General features: G+C 41.9%; 1 protein-coding gene and 1 long non-coding RNA gene across 2 annotated transcripts; both read right to left on the bottom strand.

The window, feature by feature from the left end:
• Positions 1-422: 422 nt before the first annotated feature.
• On the bottom strand, positions 423-1,059 carry LOC114709968 (ubiquitin-conjugating enzyme E2 E1-like). The gene has a single exon (XM_037205313.1). It carries the CDS (start codon positions 1,004-1,006, stop codon positions 512-514), a length of 495 nt encoding a protein of 164 aa, XP_037061208.1. The 5' UTR covers positions 1,007-1,059; the 3' UTR covers positions 423-511.
• Positions 1,060-7,187: 6,128 nt separating this feature from the next.
• On the bottom strand, positions 7,188-14,588 carry LOC119087462. Its single transcript, XR_005090930.1, has 2 exons — positions 14,505-14,588; positions 7,188-8,472 (listed from the first exon to the last, which is right to left on the bottom strand). It is a non-coding gene; the product is annotated as an uncharacterized LOC119087462 (long non-coding RNA).
• Positions 14,589-14,607: the final 19 nt, after the last annotated feature.

The raw sequence follows: 14,607 nt of genomic DNA, 5'->3' as shown, positions 1-14,607 counted from the left end.
ATATATACGAGGTAATGATCTCTATAAACTGTTAAATACCATTGTTTCCTTCTAAGAAGGAAAGAGACAAATTCCAACTTTTTTAAACAAGAAAATGGGACTTTACATAAATGGCCATGTGTGTAACCTATAAAAATGTAAGCTGATTTTGAAATGACAGTAGACTACAGTCAATGAAACCCAAGTGTCTACACGTACATTCTTCCCTGTTGGACTCAAAGTCAGCTAATCTTGCAAAACTGACAGCTCAAAAAGTCACTATTACCAATTTGTCTACTGTAGCAAGATACCTTAAGTTACAACAAAATCTTAGGAAGTAAGACTGAATAATATCTGTTATAGAAATACCCTACTCTTTACCAACTCCCACCCTCCCCCACCCTTTCAAAATCATAAGCAGCTCTCTTCTGTGACAGACAGATAATGTAAGAACTGAAAACCCAGTTTATATAGCGTATCTCTTGGTCCACTGTCTGGCCATTCTGTCGTGTTCTGCTCTGTTGGTCATATACTAAGTGGCAATACTTCCCACCAAAGGGTCAGCAGGGTTGCAGTCTGTAAGGAGTGAGCAGATAGAGAGGAGGACTTTCGAGATGGTTAGTGCTGGGCTCCAGTTGTCTTTCAATATGTCCAAGCAAATAACTCCTTGGCTATTAATATTACAGTGATAAATTCTTGTACGAAACGTAACCTTTGGAGGCTTAAAGGGATATTCTGGTGTAAATGTGATATCAAGGAAGAATACACCACCTTCATACACAGACCCCGGAGGCCCGAGAATGGTTGATCTCCACTCATAGATGTTGTCACCTTTGGGACCAGCACTGCAGTTTGGTGGAGGGTCTAAAGTGATGTCTGCCAGCTCCTTCTGGATCCTCTTGGCGCTGGTGGAGAGGAGCTTCGAGTTTTTGCTCATGCTGACTTTACTCTCCTTCTTCTCGGTCTGCTGGTTGGAGGATGAAGATGAAGAGGAGCTGGTGCTGGCCCTCGAATCGTCATCCGACATAGCGAACCCCCCACCCCACCCCGCGAACGGCCCCTCTCTTTGTGTCTGGCTGCTCCGTGCCACCGCGGCGGCTGCGGCTGGGCCTGGCCACTCGTGTCTCGCTCTCGCTGGGACCAAGCAACTTTCTATTCGGTATTTGAGAAGCTTTCATTAGTTAAATGTTCAGTGTTAAAATACACATGCAGAAATCCCACATTTACCTAAAATTGAGTTTGGGATTCTTTGGGGAAATTTAGTTGGATATTTCTAACAGATTTCAGAAGATGGGACAGTCTTTCTAAACATGTCACCAAAACCTAAAACATAACAGTATTGATAGAACATCTATGTATTTATATACATTTCATGTTAATAAAATACAAAATATTAACAAATGAAATAATGGAAAGATGTGGGAATACACATGACATATAATCAGAATTCTTAATATGTGAACAGCCCATATATCAATAAATGAATGATAAACCACCCAGTAAAAGACCAATGAATATTGTTGTTTGAAGGGAGATATTTTTAAAGAGGAAAATGAATTACTCAGTTATTACAGTGAAAATGATTAATTGACAACCAGAAAGAAAATATTGTTGGAAAACAGATCAAGATAAGGAGAAACTGCAGAATACAGTGTAACTGGGTTAAACATTGACATTCATTGTCAGGGGCATCAACTGTATCTCAAGTTAATGACATCATAATTAAAAACCCACAATTGAGCAAACTAACACCAACAAGCTGGAACCCAAAGGAAGACACAGTGATGATTTGGCAAGTGGCCTGGGGCATGGACTGTAACATAATATCAGAAGAGAATGATCTTGAGTCATCATAGAACTTGAGAAACTTCTTGTTGATGTGCAGTCCTCTTGATTTTCTTGATGATGAAGATTTGGTTCAGGCAATAATTAATGTTCTGTGAACCTGTTACCTCATCTGTTCCGGGTATGATCGGTGTGCTTGGAGGGGTCTTGTGGACCTAGTAGCTGTTGTGTGACTTTTTTTAGGGAGATGTTTTATGCTAATACTGTGCCAGGTGTTCTAAGAGGAGCTAGAGATTCAGTGTGTCAGTGAAAAGTTAAGTCTTACGTGATTATATTTTATAGAAGACGATAAAGAGGTAGGTGAAGAAAAAAAAAAGATAAACTTAGCTTTCAGTCAGAGGAAAAAACAGGGTTGTGTGATGGAGATAAAAGGTTGGCACATAGGAGCCACATGAAATAGGACAGTCAAGGGTGAGCTTCTGGGGACAAAATGTGACAGATGAGAAATGCCCATACAGAAAGGGAGGGGCTACATGGTCCAGGAAGCACACTCAAAAACCATGGCACACTAAAACCAAAACTTCTAATGTGGAAATGATCCCAGGGTACTCTGCAAGCAGAAATGATCCAAATGTGTGGTGATAGAAGGGACAGAAACACTAAAAAGGAGTTGGGGAAAATATGTGGTCTACGTTCATCTATAAGGCCATGGAGGAATACAAAGACTTAGACTTTTATTTCAAGAGTCACAAGAAGCCACTGAATTATGCTATGCTGAGATACATTTGATGTGACTATCATTCTCTGACTTCTGTGGAAAAATGAATGGTAGTAGAAGCAGGACAAATAACTCAGAGCCTAGTGTCAGATTGAGGACGCCAAACATGGAAGAAATTGGAGAAAAGTGAACCAAATGAAGACATATTTTGAAGAAAGGATGAATAGGGTTTTGTTTGTTTGTTTATTTGCTTTTGTAACTGACAGGGTACTGGCTGTATGGTGAGGAAGAAAATATCCAGAATGAGAAAATATGAAAATAGCCAGCTTTTGTCATAGAGTATTAACTATAGCTAGTGTGTTGTAAGCATGTTGATTTATTCCTCTTACCTGAAATATTATACCATTTGAGAAGCATTTACCCAACTCTCTACCCATACTGTACACCTTGGTAACCACACTTTGGACTTCCCTTCTGGACCAGAGGTGAGTATCCGGGTCCAACCCGGACCCCATCCCTGGGCACCAGCCACTCCCGAAGACCTGCCCACTTGCCCCAGGTTCTGCACCGGCAGGTCCCCTTCTAGCCCACCGGAGGATCCCCTTTCCAGTCCCCCAGCAGCCCTGCAATCTCCGCGCCCTGCCCCCACGCCCATCTGCCCAAGACCCCAGCCACTTCCTGCTCCCATCCTGCCCCTGACTTCCCTCTGGACCAGAGTTGACAGAGAACTCCTTTGGACAAGAGAGAGTGTCTTCCTGAATCTGTCAGCTCTTTCTGAAACAAGTACACTGATAAGACCAAGAAGGAACCACAAGGAGATGGGCAGACGTCAAGGCAGAAGTACATACAACAAAATGAAGAGCAATACAGCATCACCAGAACCTAGCCCGCCTCCAACATCTAGACCTGAACACCAAAAATTGGAAGAAGCAGAAGAAAGTAGCCTTATGAGTAACTTCATGAAGAAGGTAGAGGCTTGTGTAGAGGAAAAGACAAGAAAATTGGAAGAACGCTGTAAACAACTAGAGGAAAGGGCAAACAAATTAGAAGAAAACAATAAAGCCCTCCAAGAAAACAATAAAGTCCTGGAAGAAAACAATAAAACACTCAAAGAAAATCATGAAAAAGCAATGAAACAAACAAAGGAAACAGTCCAAGAACTGAAAAGGGAAATTGAAAAAATAAAGAAGACACAAACAGAGGGAATGCTGGAAATAGAAAACCTGAGTAAAAGATCGGGAACTTCAGATGCAAGTATAACCAACAGAATGCAAGAGATGGAAGAGAGGATTTCTGGCATTGAAGATACAGTAGAAGAAATAGTTTCATCAGTCGAAGGAAACACTAAAGCAACAAAGTCATGAACCAAAATGTCAAGAAATTTGGACACCATGAAAGACCAAACTATGAATTATAGGATAGAAGAAGGTGAAGAATACCAACTCAAAGGCACAGAAAATATATTCAACAAAATTATAGAAGAAAACTTTCCCAACTTAAAGAAGGAAATGCTATGAAGATACAAGAAGCCTATAGAACACAAACAGACTAGACCCCAAAAAAAGTCCCTCGACACATAATAATTAAACAACTAAATGTACAGAATAAAGAAAGAATATAAGAGAGCCAAGAAAAAGGCAAGTGACTATAAAGGTAAACCCATCAGAATAACACCCGATTTCTCAATGGTAACCACACTTCACCTTTGTTCCTGCTAGTTTCACCTTTTATATGCATATAGTATATGTAACTATGGAGTTTGGGATAAAAGATATGTCTCTATATTCATATACCTCCCAGGGGCTAGGGAAATCGCTCAGTTAGTAACTGCTTGCCTTGCAAACATAAGGACCTGATTTTGAATACCAGAACCCACCTTTGCTAAGGAGGCAGAGACAGGGGGATCTCTGGGGTTTGTCTGCCTGCCAGTTTAGGCTACGTAGCAAGTTCCAAGTTAATGAAAGACCCTGCAAAAAAAAGTAGAAAATGCCCAAATAGCATTTGTGATTGTCCTTGGCCCTATACTTATACCTGCATGTATACACAGACACACACATAGACACACACAGAGTGAGAGAGAGAGAGAGAGAAAGAGACAGCCTACTTACCCAGTCAGATAAATCTATTACACTGTAGTTTATTACAGTCATGTCAACCTTGATCTTTTGTAAGCTGCGACTGATGGGATGAGCAGACACATTCACCTGAGGTAGATCAGGCATAGTTGAATGATCTGAAGGTTCTAAAGATCAGCACAACTAGAATATACCTCAGAGAACAGCAAATTCATCCCCAAAGGACAAAGAGAGGTTCAATCTTCTGAAATTCTTACCACAAGGTTCATATTGACAGTGGACATGGCTGAGTAGAGATTTCAATTAGTCCTTCTGGAGGCATTACCCCTAGACTTACATACTAAGACTGGATGAGTTCTCCAAGAAGATTAATCTTAATTTCTGCCCAGCTCCTCACTGAAGCCAGGAGCCCCTCATTAAAGTCAGCTTTGTATGCTAGAACTAAATGAAGATTAGCAACATGAGCATATATAAAAGCTATTTATTCTGAGTTTTCTGTAGTGAGAGTTAGCCACCATAGCTTGCATTTGGGCAGAAATTCAAAGGTAGGCATAAAAGTGGGGAAAAAAAGAAACTTGACTGGGGACTGTTATCATAGGATGTTGCATGCAGATTGGGACAAAATTAGTGGACCTTTCATTTAATGAAGTCCTGGCCATGTGGGGTCAATTTTTATGGGCCATTGTATGGCTTCTGAGACTGTCACAAGCGGTAGTATGCAGCTTCCTATAAGTCTGACTTATAATAGGCTACCCTTTTCCAGGCTGGTAGATTCCCTGGACCGATTATTACAGACTGTGGGTCAGAGTTCTACTGTTATATGTGGTCTGATTATTGTTCCTTTGCATATCCCGTGTCTCAGTCCAGCAATATGGCTGCAAGGGTACTGTAACCCCAGGCACTGGCAGTCCCGTCCACTGCCCTTGAGCTTCCAGACTGCTGCATCCTATTCCAAATACATTCTTAAACTTAGCCCACTAGAGCCAGAATAGGAGTTTCCTCAAAGCCCTTGAGAATCACATGGCCAAAACTTAAAGTCTACCGTAAACTTTTCTGCAAAAGTTGGAGAAATAGACTGAGCCAGAAACACAAAACAAACCAGTGGCCACTGTTCTTTCTACCAAACCACCTTCACGGCCATCCCATTTTATCTGGAAACCTTAATCTTTGAGACTGCTCTCACTGTGCTCGTGTGTTTAGGATTGGGTCATCCAAGGAGAACTACTAATGCTGTTGTGATGCTGACTTGGGCAACCTGCTGAAGGGCTTGGTGACCTAATTCTCCTGCAGGCAAACTGCCCTTGAATGCAGAGCTCAGAGGTAATTCTGGGAACTGTGGAGGTGCTCTTGCATTCTGGATGTGGGCGTTTAGATTTGGTGGATGCTGAAGTCCCCTGAGAGAAAATGAACCAGCCATTCTCCCTTTGGCTTTGTTAGAAGAGATGGCCAATACTGAATTGATTTTCACACATAGTTTGAAACCATCCCACTTGAATGGCTGTCAGCAACTTGCTCTTGGATAAAACATAAGCAAGGAAACTTTGGCAGCCCTGTCTTCCTATTCAGGTAGAAACACGTCTTCTTGCATTACCTGAGGCTATTTCCTTTCTCTCTGAGATGCCTGAGATATTCTATGAATTCCATGTCTCAAATAATTTCAAATGGGAATGAAGACAAACTAGTTTTAGCTCAGTCTAATCAGGTAAGTGTCTGTGATGATATGTCTTCTTCTCAGGCCTGTCATCTTCCATAATGTCAAGGATAACATTTCACTCTTGATGGAAGAATAGGGAACGGCAGGCCAAAGATAATGTTCAAACAACTTCACAAGAGCTACCAAGAAAGCAAGAATATGATATGTATTTTCATTGATGAAAAGTATAATGGAGAAAGGGTATGTCCCGTAGAGTAGGCTGAATTGAGAAGACAGCAAGGAAACATTGTAAGAGGAGAAAAACCATTATATAAAATATGAATTGCAATAACCAAAATAAATACTTTAATTTCCTTCTATAAAAAGAAAATATTAATTACATTTTCTGTGAATGACCCTCCTTCTAAATAAATCTAGAAAGCTAAGTCCAAAAAGGTAAGCCAAAAGTTTGGGGTGGTGATTATCTCCCTATAATCCCAGCACCAGTGAGACTGACGCAGGAGGATTGAGAACTAGAGACCATCCTGGGCTACAGGGAATAGCCCTGTCTCAAGAAGCAAACAAACCTATGAATACCAAGAGCAAAAGATAAGCAAAAGATACTCCCCAAATCAGAGTAGAAATCGCAATGTTAATGGAAACAAGAAAATTCAGGGTCTAAAGAATTCAAATGGAGCAAAGGATAGAATTTAAAATCAGAACATCTCCTGAGGATAAAGGAAAGGGACCACTCACATGGTCAAAGAGAGTGTAATAGTAGGTTCTCCTGGCCCTCTTCTACTATGTCAGTTACAAAAAGCTCACCTGATCACATACTCCTCCCTTTCCAGTGGGATTTCTGCTCATTAGGCATGGCTTCTACACCGCAAGACACAAATCATCATCTTTAGGGATTACATTTCTTAAACAATACTTCTAAAAATGACACTTCTTTTAATTTTCTATTGCTGCAAAACACATTACCACAGATGCAAAGAGCTTTGCAACAACATTTATTAATTCAACATTTTGTAAGCCAGAAGTCTGGCCAGGCTTGGATGAATTTTCTGGTTAAGGTCTTATAAATCTCCAACCAAGGTGTCAACTGAATCGCCTTCTAATTTGGATGCTGGGGAGGAGATGAGGGAGAATCACAGGTAGTGGTAGAATCCAGTTCCTTGCAGTTGTAGGATAGACACCTTCATTCTCCTGCTAGCCGTCAGCTGTAGCCCACCCTTGGACTTCTAGACCCTTCCTTTAGACTTTGCATAACCGAGTTGTCTTCTTCAGTGCTGGTTACTGCACCCCAAACTCCTCCTCCATTTTCTTCTGCCACAGTCGGGGAAACTGTCTTCACGATAAGGTCTCTTTTTGATGAACTCAAAGTCAAGCAATTGGTGCTCTTAATTACATCAGAAAAATCTCCTTTGTCGTGTGAGGTGACGTAACCACAGGGTCAACATTGCATCATCTTCATATTCCCTTGGATTCAGGCAGGAAATCGAGAGGCGGCTCTGTAGAGTTTTAGAATCCTCTCTGCTCCATCAGTCAGAGGCTGAAATAGAGAAACTGGTCCTAAGGTGGTCAGGCCTGGGATTCATGTATATTTAAGTCAGCGGTATCCCTGGAATTCCGAGTTGCACAGCACGTTGCATAAGCCCAAGAATACCTCTGTTTGACCTAAGGAGGTGGAGTGACTCAGTTCTCTGTTCTTTGTTCTTAAGAATGTACTTGCCCAGGCACTGCCCTCAGTAGAACTTTATCTAGAAATCATTGGTGTTTCTTGGAGAATTTCCAGACCTCACATTAAAGCAAATGCAGGGTGGGAGGGGGGCACTTTTATTTCCTTTGGGGCTTTTTCTTTCTCAGCCAGGGTCAGGAAGCTTTCCAAATCTGAGCCCTTCAACCCCATGGGCAATACTGAGGCAGCCTCGGGCTCAAATGCACACTTGTCTTCCCAAACAGCCAGGAACTGCCCGGACTGACAGTCCCTTACCCATCTTCCTTGCTGAGCATCTGTGGGCGGGGCCTGTTGGGGAAAGAAAAAATGTCCACCTTCACCCGGAGCAAAGAGGCATCCAATTCCTCCCACTCCTGCTGAGCTTCTTGCTCAAGGAGAGAGGATAATCCTTTATCCAGATTGAAGAGCAGGAGAAACAAAAAAGCCTCGGCAATGTTGCCTGGATTTCCTGGACTTCTTTCTTCTTAAGAGCTGTTAAGATGGTTAAATCGTCTAGTCCTTGCTACTGGCAAATGGCAAACTTCCAGAAATCAAAGCTGCACTGGGCAGAAAAAGGGGAAATGAAAGGCTCTTTAGACCACTGGTGACAGCGGATATTTCGTCTTTAAATAATTAAGGATATACCATTTGTACGATATTAAGGAAGGCTCTAATCTGCATTTATGTTAGAGCACGTCATTACTGTTCTACAAAATTAAATTTTTATCATGATAGCTGTGGACATTTCTGCCAGGGAATTTTACTTATTGGCTAGATTAGATATTAAAATAAGGGAAATGATGAATTATGGAATACTAGATGTTGAATATTTAATACATCAATCCCACGTTGCTAGTGGAAGTTTCTGAAAGAATGCCTGTTGCATCCTAACACTTAATCAATACCAGTTAATGACAATGCCCTGAGGGCAAGTCGAGGCCTGACTGGTCCAGTCTAAATTAGAAACACAGAGGAACCACACTCAGACTTAAAATCATTCTAAAACAGGCAGCTGCAGTTGAACTGTTGGTAATTTCCCAGAAGTCAGAGGAAAAGAAAGAAGATTGATGCCATTGTCAACTGATTCCTTCAGTAGTTCCTGGGCCATAAAATTTGGCTCCAGCTTACAGGACTTTGTTTATAGGTCCAGCTATTTTTCTTTCACATTTTTATAACCTTGAACGGTACTAGTTTTCTCCTCCTTCTCCCCCTCCTCCTCTTCCTCCTCTCCTTCATCATCATGCTGAGAAAGGATTCTGACTCTCAAATTTATACTACTTTGACAGGAAGAAAAAGAGGGGAAGAAAGGAGAGAGATAGCAGACAGGGAAATAAATGAAGGGATGAAAAAAACAAGGGCATTGAAAAGCAAGAAACAAAAGGAGGAAAAGTCAAGAAAGGATGAGGGAGAGAGGAAAGAAGAGATGGAAAGAATCTGAATGAATAAGAATATATCATTTCCAGATAACAGGTGGCTCCTACATTTGTGTGTCTGATAAAGTACCCATCTGCGTGTATGTGGTACATGATGGGAGGTCCTTGTGTTTGGAGAACAGCAATAGAAATGCTCTGCAATCCTTGATTAAACCATCAGTGTCCAGTTCATCAACTATGAGCTTGATACAGTGAAGGTACAGTTTTCAATCTATTCATACAATGCAAGTACAGTTTTAAATCTATTTAAACTGGATTGACATAGAGATGCATTGACATACACATGAATTTTCAGCCATGCAAAATTTTGTCTCTTAGCTTGATAGAAAGAAAATTGATTGGGGCTGGAGAGATGGCTCAGAGGTTAAGAACACTGGCTGCTTTTCCAGAGGACCCAGGTTCAGTGCCCAGCACCAGCACCTACCAGTCACAACTGTAACTCCATTTCCAGGGGATCCGATACCCTCATACAACACATATACAGGCAAAACATCAATGTGTATGAAATGAAAATAAATAATTAAAAAATAAAAAAAGAAATATAGGCAATTTGAGAGAGAGGGGGGGGGTTTGGTAAAAAAGAACAATTTTAATGATGGGGGAGTGCATGGTGCTTCTGACCTTGGAAGGTCCTGAGTTGGGGCTCTCCTAGGAACTGAGCACAAGCACCTGGCTATTAGCTAGGATGGGCATGGAAGATGAGGTGGGCCTCTTTTCCATGTATGTCATTAACTTTTCCATGTATGGATATGGAAAGACTGATCTTAATTGTGGGTGGGACCACTCTCTCCCTCCCTCCCTTCTACCCCCCTACCCCCCACCCCCACCCCCCACCTCCCCCCACCCCCCCCCTCACCTCCCCCCGTGGTGTTTTCCTGAAGTATGTACAATGCAGAGGGTAACCTCATGCACCCATCCTTTGCTTTTGGGGATTATGGATGTGATCTGAGCATCTTCCTTCAGCTTTGCTTGCTGTGACTTCCCTGTTATGATGACAAACCTGGAACTGTGAGCAGAAGTAAACTGAGTGGCTTCTGTCAGGGTGTTTTATCACAGCAACGGGAAAGGAAACTAAGCCACACCTAATTGGTTTTTCCTTGGCTTAAGTTTGCTGTCCCACTCAATTCTTCCTGGCAGATTTTTCAGGGGTCTGATAAAATGAAGAAATTTAGGGCTGGGGTGTAGCTCAGTGGTAGAGCACTTACCTGAGAGGCCCTGATTTGGTCTTCAGCAAAGGGCTGAAGAGGGACTAATGTAAACAGAGGGCATGACTTTAAGTCGCGCTCTTGGTTGGCTTGATCATGTTTGGACAAACTGGAGTGTTTTGATGATCTGTGACTTTGTGTTTGTAAACTGCCAAGTTTATTTACAATCAGGAGGAATTCTGTATGAGTTTAAAATCAACCTGTCATCACTGATAACACCCAAAACCTCCCTCCCATTTTTCTGATTAAGACTGTTATGTTTTGTATTAAATATGGTTAAAAGTCTTCTTGTGGGATTGGTCTCAGTGGTGCCATTTTGTGATCCTTCAGGAGAGACACTTTACAGAACTGGCATTATTGACATTACAACTTCTGTAAGACATTCTGGGAAGGGGGAAAAGGAAAACATGATAAAAATATATTCATCAGAAAGACCTATGGTTTGAAATTTCACTTGAAAATAGTGTATTTAGGGAACTACACACATATGGTCAACATTTTTTTCACATAACACAGGCATAGTCCAGTTGCAATAATAATAATAACAGTAATTGAAATTGAGGGCTGAACGCTTGTAATTCGTTCCATCACAAAGACCCACAAAGTACCATTCTGTCCTATTTTGTTGCTAAATCAAGAAATCAAAAATTCTATATAGTGTGCTAGTGTATATAAGGAGAGTGTAATACAGTTGCGCACAAGGACACATCTCAGGACAAGATGCAGGAAGATATTTAGGGCAATAGAGCTTGGGAAGGTTAATATAAACAAGAGAAAATACGGGTCTGGAAAGATAGCTCAGAGGGCAAGCGTGTACGGCTGCACTGGATCTGGCGGCTGTGGCCCCTCGAGCACTTGAACTCACGTGCACATACCTCCCCAAAGCCACACACGTAGTTAAACTAAAATAAATCTTTATGAAAAGAGATAATAAAAAGCATATTCACTAACTCAAATGGGCAGTCAGCGTGGCTTAAAGAACTCCTAAATAAAACTGGATTTGTTTTGCTGAACACTTTTCTGCAGAACACCTTTCAAAGCTCCAGCAGGACCCACCAGGCTTCCCTCTGTAGCACGAATCTTAAAAGGTCTTATTAATAAAAACAAACCTGGAGCCAGGTTTTGGGGTGAATGCTGAAAGATCAGAGAAGCAGAACAGGCCACAGTTAACCTCGCCTTGCCAGTTGCTCAGCTGATCTTGTTTCCCAAATTGGCAGCCTCTGAGTCCTCATCTGAATGGATCTCAGTTGAAATGCTGCTGAACGCCTAAAAGCTTAATAAGACTCTAGTTCCTGGCCCTCATGCCTTATATACCTTTCTGCTTCCTGCCATCACTTCTTGGGATTAAAGACGTGTGTCACCATGCCTGGCTGTTTCCAGTGTGGCTTTGAACTACATTCTGAAGACAGATACCTGCCTTCAGAATGCTAGGATTGAAGGTGTGTGTGCCACCATTTTCTAGCCTCTATATTTAGTGGCTGTTCTGTTCTCTGACCCCAGATAAGTTTATTAGGGTGTACAATATATTGGGAAACACAATATCACCACATCCTTCCTTAACACTTTCCCAGTCTCTGCAGCCATCCACTGCATAAAGAGCGTGGTTCTGGGTATCTTCCATCTGCAGAAACTTGTCATGCTGGCTACATGCATATAATGTCACCTTCATTTGAAGCCTAAGTAAAATAAACACAAAGCTATGATAGCAGTGAGATGTGGTGGTTTGAATAAGAATGGCCCTTGGAGGCTCATATATTTGAATGCTTAGTCACCATAGAGTAGCATTACTTGAGAAGGATTAGGAGGCATAGTGTTGTTTAGAGTAGGTGTGCCCTTGTTAGAGGAAATTTGTAACCGGAGATGAGCTTTGAGGGTTCAAAAGCCTCTGCCTGGCCCAATCTCACTCTCTTTGCCTCTCTCTGAGTATGGGTCAGGATATAGAACCTCAGCTACTTCTCCAATACCATGTCTGCCTGCAGGCCACTGTGACTCCCACCATGATGACAATGGACTAACCTCTGAAACTGTAAGCAAGTCCACCCTCCTCAATGCTTTCTTTTATAGTAGTTGTTTTGGTCATGATGTCTCTTCACAGTCATAGAACAGTGACTAAGATGTCAGGGTGTCCCGTGTTGTGTGAATTAGTCGAAGAAAAAAAATCACTCCCAGATAAATGTTTAGTTCTGTGTGGTCTGTGGTGGGCTGTAGCTCAAACAAAAGCATATTTATTGATTTGTTACACAAAGTTATCTTTTGGGTAAAGTGTTTCCTCATACCAAGATCCTTAATCTAACCTATATGTCTCTCTAAAGGAAAGCATCACGTGCTTCTGCTCCTTTAGTCCTTATTGTGTACCATTTGCAGCACCCAATAATCTAAGAGCTTCAGGTGTGCCAGAAGCATCATGTGACCAAAGTCATGCAAAGGCTCTTAAGCTCCGTCAGGAAAAAAATTCTACAAACCCTGGAAAACAATCATTGTTTCCCACAATGCTTCTTCAAGGTCAAAGTGCTTCTAGAAAACAACTCTTCACTCCAAAGTTTACCCTAGACACAGTGACAACATTTATTCACTCTACTGTTTACCCTGGATCCAGTGACTCTGCTAGATCCCTACAACATTAAGACAGAAAGGGAATGTGGCTGTGTTCTTTTTGTTCCCTGAGGCAGACAGGACTCTTCTCTGCTTTCATTGGACAGGATTGAATGTGTGGCGCTCATTAACCCTTTTAAAGTCCACTTCTCTTTCTCCTTCTATCAAAAAGGAAAGGCTGAAATTGCAGCCCTTGGCACTTGGCTGGCACTTCGCTCATGACTGGAGACTATGCGTTTGACTTCAGGTAGCATGGATGGCCGTGGCTGTGAGCAAAATAAGGATCTTGGCCTACCCCTGGTATCCACGCTGTGACCAATGGTTCCAGGAAAGCACCTGGAAGATGTGTGTAATCATATGTGCAAAAATCAGATCCAGAAGAACTCCTCAATATAGACATCAATACAATGCATCTTTGATAAATGAATCTATTTCTAATGTGAATTACTTCTTTATATCCTCTTCATTATTAATTTTTGCATGTGATTTTTTTTTTTTTAATGAAAATGGGCTCATTTCGATTTTTTTTCCAGATTGTATATTTGAATCAGGAACCAAATAAGTTCTACTCTTCTGATTGGTTCATATGAATTTTAAGCCCGTTTTTTGTTTAGTTAGTTATTAGATGGAGCCTCACTATGTATCCCAGGTTAGTCTCAAACTTAAGCTCCCCACCTCAGCCTCCTGAACGCTAGAGAAGTCTATCATGCCTCACCAGACAGGCGAACTTTCAGTACCCTCTGGGGTCTGTGGAATTCTGAGTAAAGGGTAGCCAATATCATACACATCTGTTCATTTGACATTGGGAAGACACAACACAATAATGACAAGAATTAGTGTTGTCACAAAATGTCAGAAGTTATAAAGATCTTGGTAGATAGATCTCTGGGAGTTGAATTCCAGATCCTAAACTGCCTGGAAGTCGTTTGGTCTCCATATTCCAAAGGCACTAATTCCCTTCTCTGCTCCTCCCCTCCCCCACACTGCACAGTTCCATCCCGGCGCTGTTTGTCATAGGAAGAAGGCAGTGCTCGGCATCTGGGACTGGAACCAAGCCTTTGGCTGCTCAAACTGTTCATCTCATTTGCTGAATGGCTCTACTGTTTGGCAGGCAATAGAGATGTACAGGGAGGTCATATTCTAGGACGGGGGTTTTCTCTTGCTCTCTTTCAGTCAAACATCATTGTGAGCAGAGGTGTGGCGGTAGCAGAAGGCCAGTCAAAACAGCTGCCACTGCCATTTCACCTTAACTGATTCCCTGCACTACCTGCCCTGATCCCCTTGTTTAGGTTAGGCTAGCCAGCCAGTGCAACTACAAATCCTTAGCATGCAGCCCGCCTTCCAAAGTCTGTGCCGACTCTTACTTTCACTGCATCCTGGGAAATGTAGTTCAAATCAGTAATCAGAAGACAGGTGATCAGGTGAGTAAAGCCGAGAAACCCCACCTTCTACTGACTCCGCCTTCTC

Source organism: Peromyscus leucopus, chromosome 1 (genome assembly GCF_004664715.2).
Source record: "Peromyscus leucopus breed LL Stock chromosome 1, UCI_PerLeu_2.1, whole genome shotgun sequence".
Taxonomy (NCBI): Eukaryota; Metazoa; Chordata; class Mammalia; order Rodentia; family Cricetidae; genus Peromyscus; species Peromyscus leucopus.
The sequence above is the reverse complement of the archived record's forward strand: the minus strand, read 5'-3'. Positions and strand labels throughout refer to the sequence as shown.